The sequence below is a fragment of the Electrophorus electricus genome, chromosome 15, assembly GCF_013358815.1.
Source record: "Electrophorus electricus isolate fEleEle1 chromosome 15, fEleEle1.pri, whole genome shotgun sequence".
Lineage (NCBI taxonomy): Eukaryota > Metazoa > Chordata > Actinopteri > Gymnotiformes > Gymnotidae > Electrophorus > Electrophorus electricus.
This window is the reverse complement of record NC_049549.1, coordinates 1,634,705-1,642,693: the sequence shown is the minus strand read 5'-3', so window position 1 is coordinate 1,642,693 and position 7,989 is coordinate 1,634,705. Positions and strand designations below refer to the sequence as shown.

General features: G+C 39.8%; 1 protein-coding gene across 1 annotated transcript; it reads left to right on the top strand.

The window, feature by feature from the left end:
* The first annotated feature begins 2,638 nt into the window (after nucleotides 1–2,638).
* Nucleotides 2,639–3,586, top strand: LOC118242558 (olfactory receptor 52K1-like). Its single transcript, XM_035534333.1, has one exon. It carries the CDS (start codon nucleotides 2,639–2,641, stop codon nucleotides 3,584–3,586), a length of 948 nt encoding a protein of 315 aa, XP_035390226.1.
* Nucleotides 3,587–7,989: the final 4,403 nt, after the last annotated feature.

Genomic DNA, 7,989 nt, shown 5'->3' with positions numbered 1-7,989 from the left:
GAAGAAGCCTGAGTCTTATTTACATCAGTATAGAATTCTGGGCATTTCACCAAACATTAAAAATTATTTTCCTACTTTGGTGGTTAGAGAGCACTTTGGTGGTTTGATGGTTGCAGTCATTTTTGTGATCGCACCAGAGTCTGTCTGTAAACAAACTAAAAATGTCTTGCTCATAGGGTCATGGTAAGTTTATCTAGTATATTTGAACGGAGCGTACCAACAGGGCGTTTGTGATTGCCTACCAAGTCTGAACACACCCTAAGGTATTTTGAATACCAAATCACTGTTATCTATTCTATAATTGACCCTTAACTATCTCCTGCCCTGTGACCTGTTCAAACTGTTTTTGAGATATTATCTGTGACTAATCAGTAGAGTCTGCTTCAGCAAAAATTAAAGTGAGGATTACCTAGCCCTAATTAGCTCCTCTAGCACTAGAATGTCTAAAGGTAATACAATTTTCCTAAGGCAAACCAACCTATTAGCCCACTGCCCCGGTGTGAAGAAATTAGTGTCTATTGTCTTGCTGATGACACATATTTTGTTGAAAGCACCAACCCTCACATGAACACAAAACTCATACATTACCAAAAATAACCAATGTGATGGCTGCAAGGCAAGATAATCTGTTTATCATGTTTCATATGCAATGTTTTATATGCAAATTTGCTGCATCATTTTGGTGGATATTAAATCTTTGGTTGGAATCCCGCACAGTACGAAACATTCTTTGCTCTTATTATAAAATAAATATGTATTGTACAACCATGTTTTATTAAACACTTACACTTATATATTTATTTTTGCATGACTCGCATATTATTACACACTGTGCAGAAAACATTAAGTGCTTCAAGTTATAATTTGTGCATGCACGATTTCTACTAATAACCCTGATAAAAAAAACTGCTGCTGTAATATTATTTCACACACACACACACACACACACACACACACACACACACACACACACACACACACACACACACACAACTTTGTATTTATGAAGAAATTATACTAACAACAATAAAGTACTAGAGAGAGATTGATACAGCTGCAGCCTCGATGCCTCTCACTCACACATTTACGTAACAAAAGTTGTCTAATGGTGCACTAATGGTTGCCAAGGAGGAGGGGTGATGTCCTCAGGATCAAGAAATTTCAGTCAGGCTAGAGCAAGGTTGGTCAAATCCGCTTGAATACATGCAAACCTTTCACCTAGACCAGATGTATTCTTTCTCAGGCACCCATTCATTTAGTCAATAAACAACCTTGACGACTGAAGTTGGGCTAAGCACTCATCCTCTGTATTGGCAGGCCTGATAATCCATGTGGAAGCCTCTTCAACTATCACAGCCAGGTCTACTTGCTGCATCCTTTTATTTGGGTCGGTTATTGTGTTACAGTGAAGGCGAGGTGTGAGGCAGAATCCATGTGGACATTTTATTCAAACAAAAGAAAACAGTAACAACAGACATGCAGGGAAAACAAACTGAAAGAAAACAAACCAAAACCAAAGACATGAACTCAATAAAGTGAGACATGAGAAACTTAACATGAATACTCCATGAACAGGATGACAAACAATAACTGACAACAACAAGAGTGCAAAGGATATAAACCTGGACCTCTTCTTCCTCTTCTTCTTCCTCTTCTTCTTCTTCTTCTTCTTCTGGTGGTGATGATAATGATGATTTTTATTATTATTATTATTATTATTACAGATGTTATATTACTTCTGATTTTTTTTTTATCAGTGCATTATGTCTTATGCATATATGTAATGTTTGTAATGTAATACACTAAACATTTTATTAAAACCCGTAGTTATAATAACATAAAATTTAGAATATAATTATTTACTAGAGTTCTTGCTATATTGTATATTATTTAAAGGAATATTATATAAATATTTAAATGATATGCATACTTAATTAAAACTTTCTTAAGATAAGCCACAAGATGTATTAATATGTCTTCACAAGTGTGTCTTCAGACACCCCAAGACATGGAGATAGCTGGATATGTATGCTTTAGTGTCCTTTAGGGAAAACTACCGCTATGCTTGATTTTAAATGAGGGCAAGCCACAAAAACAAAACAAAAAACATCAGATCATATGACATCAAGTATTGCTGCATTAGCATATATTAAGATTACATCAACTAGCTGGACTCAGGTGTAATGGAAAACCATATATAAACTGATGCTTATGTGATTCATCTTTTGTTGGGTATTGTGAGGGTGGCTTTGAGAATTTTGTATGTCTAAGACTTCTAAAAGATGACAAATACTGCTGAACAAACAAAGGCAAGACAATACTTAGCATCTGATTACTTCTGACTACTCTTAGTTCTATATTACTGGGCATATACTATGGCTTTATAATGACTATTAATTTGTGCTTTGAAAAATAAAAGTTGTGTATTAAATAGTAAATAGTAATGTATGTACAGTAATTATAGATGAGCTCTTACACTTGAATTAGCAATTTCATCTGTATGTGTATGTTCAATGTTCTTCGAAGATATAATTTATCATTCTGTTTCTCACTTTATATTGCAGAGAGTAAACACCCCAGTGTTTCATTTGTTTCATCAGGTGTATTATCAGGTGGATTTGAAGCACTGACAAAAGTTATGGATCAACGTGCCAATTCTACATCAATTACAGAATTCTTCCTCCTTGGATTTCCAGGACTCCTTCCAGAATATTATGCAGCAGTTGGAACCCTTCTTCTCTTCATTTATCTCACACTTGTAGTGGGAAACATTTTCATTATTGCATTTGTGTCTTATGAAAAGAGCCTTCAAAAACCATGCTACCTGATCTTCTGCAATCTTGCTGCAGTGGACTTTGCTTTTGGAACCACAACAATGCCTAAAATCATTGCAAAATATTTGCTTAAAGATGAAACAATACCATTCCATGCTTGCTTTATACAAATGTTTTTTGTCCATTATCTGGGGTCTGTCACATCTTTCACTTTGCTGCTAATGGCCGCTGATCGATTGATTGCTATATGTAAACCCTTTAAATACCCTGCACTTGTTACAAACCATTCCACAGCAATTGCATGTCTACTGACCTGGGTGCTTCCAATCCCACTGCTGACAGCTATAGTTCTAAAGACAATAGCTGAGCACTACTGTGACTCTAACGTAATAGCACAGTGTTTTTGTGACCATAATTCTATAATTAAGATAGCCTGTGGTGATGTTAAACATGTAATTCTGCTTAATTTTACTGTGGCTATGACAGTGCTGATGGGTCCCCTCGCTTTCATCATATTCTCCTACATAGCAATCATCGTAACGGTTTTAAAAATAACCAGTGTTCAAGCAATGTACAAAACATTCTCCACATGTAGCCTTCAGCTTCTTGTTATATGCATTTACTATGTGCCCCGGTGTGCCGCTTATATTACTGACATAAAGGTTCAAATGAACATCAGTGCTCGCATTATGATATGTATGTGGTATAGCCTGTTTCCCCCACTTGTCAATCCAGTGATATTCTGCTTTCAAACTAAAGAAATCCGTGAGGTTTTCATAATGAAATTAAGAAAGATCATAACCAATTATTAACTGAAATCTTTTTCAGGTTAAAAAAGTCATTCGGACATGAGTGCAGTGGACATACTTTATTTGCACAAGGGACATTTCATAAAAATCTTGGTTATATACTTTCCTTCTGAGTTCTCTGATCATTGCACAGTCAGTACTGAACGCATCTTCAGTCCAGTGATCAACTGAAAGTATGTACACTACTACAGAGGCTCAACACTTAATGTATTAGTGTAACGCCTCGAGGTACACAGGATGTGGGGAAGAGGCACGATTGAACATACGTTTGTTACACACACGAATGATACATAAAACACAACACTCACACTCTGTACACCTTACTAAACACCTTTCAAAAACCAACAAACACATTATGACACAGGAGACATATAGACACTAAAGATGATTACACAAAATGCGAAACAGGTGGATGACACAAGAGGGCGTGGCAACATGGACGAACACACACGCCCCAAGATGTTTGGGGAGGGGGCAGGGCCATACCATGACAATTAGCCTAGTAATCAGAAGGTTCCTTGGTCAAGCCTCACCACCACACTACCAATGTTGGGCTCCTGAGCAAGGCCTTTAACCCGCAATTGTAAATTTGCTTTGGATAAAAGTGTCTGCTGCATGCCATAAATATAAATCAAGATTATGTTAATTGGTGGTTAGATGTGCTGTCAATATATAAATATAGCACCAGCCAATCAGAGTGACAATATAATGTATGCAGACTTCCTTCTCTTGTCTGGGGACAGGACTTTGAAATTGTCTATGATACAACTGAGTACACGCTGAGTACATACTTCAATACAAACTGAGTACATGCTTCAGTCTAAATATCATTAAATTATTAAGTAATTAAATGATGAAGGCTTTTTTTTACTATTATTGAATGTCCTCATAGCAACATAATGAAAATGTAATTAAATAAATATTTTGCTGCTATTATCACTAAGTTTAATATTATCAGTAACATCAGACAAATGTAAGGTAAATTCTGTGATGCATTTTCACATATCCACACACACCTGACAAATTAATGTGCTCAAATTGTACTTGTCCCAGTCCCCTTCCCCCGAATGTCTCCTCGTGTGTGTATTCATCAACGTGGCCACGCCCTCCTTATGTCTCACACCTGCTCCTCATTGTGTCATTAGTATGTGTATAAATGTCTATCGTTTATGTGTCTGTGTTGTCGGTGTTTAAATCCAATATCCTGCATGCTATGTTGTGTTTTATATGTTTTAAAATAAACGTATGTTCTTGTTTCTGCGACTCGTTCCTGCATCCTGCTTAACCTCCTCGTCACAGAAACACAGACCAACGAAGGATGCCTGGGATTGGGGAAAAAAGGAAGGGTAAGAAGGGACATAAACACCTCCAGCAGCCCTTGCAGGGAAGCCCTCCTTATTCCTGGGAACACTCCTGACTCCGACAGGGGAATTTGGGGAGTGTGGTCGGGGTGGGGACTCTGCAGAGTTCTATGGACCCACGTCAGGCTACTGGAACTGGTACAATAATGTCTAGTACTCAGAATCGGACTCTGTAGAGTCCTACTACCCTGCAGAGAGACCTTCCATCATCCTGGCATCACTCCACGCTCCCACAACAGGGGAGGAGGCCACTGGACGATTTTGGAGGGGCCCTGAATATGGTCCAGGGTCGGACTCTGTGGAGTCCTGCAGAGCCCAGCCAGACTACAAGTCTGTAAGTGTAAGTGGATTATTTTGGTACTATTCTTTAGTTTCGTTTTCTCCACCCCTCGTTTGGTTTTCCACACCCGTCATTACTTTCACCTGTTCTTTGTTTTTAGTCTTGTTAAGTTCATGTATTTAAACCCTGTCTGGTTCCCTTTGTCTTGGCTGTTCATTGTTTGGCTGTATGGATGTATGTTTTTGCAAGCCTGTATCTGTATGCCTGTAAGTTTGTACTCTGTGTCTCCTAGTCTGTATGTTTATTGTAGCTTTCTCGTTTCTTAGCCTCTGTTATACCCTGATTCCCCTATTTGCCTTCGTATGTTTTTGGTTTGCCCTGTATTCTCTATCTCTATGTTGGCTCTATGACTCCAGACTACGCTAAAGATTCCAGACTACTCAAGACTTTGGATTTGCCCCTAAGAAGTCTTGCTCTTCTCCACACATGCGTCTGCCTCCTTACTGCTCACCATTACAGAATGAACATCTAAACAAGGACAAAGCAAGAGAGCGAGACTCTGGGAGGTGGTTGTTCCGCTGGGACGAAATCCCGGCTGTTTCTATACAGTCCGGGTTCGTTACGTCTCAGCACCACCAAACCAGAGACAGCAAATCCCCTGGCACTGTGGGTACACGGGCATTTCGTCATTCTCAGAAAAAACAGAATCCCATGTATTTTGATGGCAACAAGATCCCAGGTAAGCGCCAAGAGTCTCCCTGTCTTGACCAACGCTGCAGGGGGGAATGGCCTGCAGCGCAAGGCGTGAGTAGGCGGAGTGAATGCACAGACAATCCATGTGTGCTCAAGCGCAAATGCGAGCTCCCCATAGCCTGTGTCTACTTTGAGAACTGCCGAGAGGGTTCTGTATCTGTGTGTTCCTCCAGGGTCACCCAACCTGCACCTGGGGCTATCTCGCAAGCCACCCAGTCTGTTCCTGTTCCCGGTGTGAGGGACACCATCCAGTCTGATCTTGTACAGTTCCCGGCGTGAGGGTCACCATTCCAGTCTGATCCTGATCCAGTTTCCAGCGTGAGGGACGCCATCCAGTCTGATCCTGATCCTGTTCCCGGCTGCCCAGCCTGATTCTGTTCCCTGTGTGAAAGCCCGGCCTGTCTGTTTCAGTAGCCGCACCCCCGGAACTCCCAGACCCGCCGCTGATTGCCGCAGCCACGCCTCCGGACCAGCCAGTTCCTGTTCCTGGGGCAGAGGACGCCTTACAGCTGGTACCTGTTCCTGGAGTGGTAGAAGACACTCCAGATGTCCTCGTGCCAGGCCTGGACCAGTGGTCTCTCCTTGAAGCTCTCCTCGAAGCTCTCCCCAAAAGGCTGCCACTACCATTTTGACAGTTCTCTGACCTGCCTCCTGGCTCGAGGCTTCATGTTCCCTGCCTGTCCCACCCTGGTCTGTGTCTCCTGTTGCCTCCACCCCTGGGTTCCCGACTGTTTCTCCTGCCTCCTAGTCTGTATGTTTATCGACTCTGATTTTGGATTTGCCCCTAATAAATATCACTCTTCTCTGCAAATGCGTCCTCCTCCTTACCACTTACCCTCACCGTTACATTTTTAAAATATTTTTTACATTTTAGAAAACAGCGAAGGTATCAAAATGATGAAGTAATACATGATTATACTGTGTTAAACAAATATTAACTTTCTTAGATGTTATATTCTTTAAAGTTCTATTAAGCCACCTTTACTTTGATGACAGCTTTACATGCTCTTTGTTTTCTTTTAATCAGATTCATGAGGCAGCCTATGATGTCTTAAAGACATTCTCATATATTCTGAGCACTTGAAGGACTAAATTTCTGAATTTGTTCAGGGGGCAATTCAAATTCATTTAAATGTAATTATTATTTTGGAAATAATTTCTTATATAGGAACTCAATGTTCACTATTTATATTGGAAATAAACTATTACATTTTAATGCCTTTAAGACTATGAAAAACACATTCTGTAAGTTATGTCCAATTGTTTGACTTGTGCTGTATATTCTTTACTGTTTCTGCAACATATTATTTTGAATAACATTATTTGCCCAACAGACACTGCACAACACCCCAACACCGCCATGTACATAACCAGTACACGAAATTATGAACCCTAACCCTATCCAAACCCTGACTCTGACATCTAACTGGTCACACACACTGGAAAATAAATAAAGAAAAGATATACTGATTAGACTTAACAAGCACAAAGCACTCAGGCATAACACATTTTTCAATGAAAAGCACCCAGTAAGGAAATCAAGAAACTCAACTCTCATTTTAATGCAAAAAACACCATGGTTTGGCACATTCAGCAGCAATCAAAAAGACCTCAGAGCCAGTAAAAGATAAAAAGACAATGTTATAGAGAAAAATGTCCATCTCCTTTGTTTTACAGTCTTTAAAAAATGAAGCCCAACTAGTAGCTAGAAAAATGAAGGAATGAACCATCGCGTGGCGTCATGAACAAGATATCAACACATGGAGGAGGAAATACTGGGAATAAAGAGGGTGAAAAGGCATAGTGAAGCCACGAGTGAGCCAACATGATGTGTTGGACTAGTGAGAAGGTTTATACCTTATATAGGGGTGGTACCAGGTGCAGTGTTTTGTATCCCTTACAGTCATGGCATTACCACAGACTGTAAAAATAACAAAACCCAGTATGACAAGAAAAACAGTTGAATGCAACACATTAATTACCCACAAGTCCACGTGCACCACAAATCTTTC

Bases quoted from the DNA above. Each gene is read 5' to 3' on its own strand.
- LOC118242558 (XM_035534333.1), top strand. From the start codon at position 2,639: ATGGATCAACGTGCCAATTCTACATCAATTACAGAATTCTTCCTCCTT.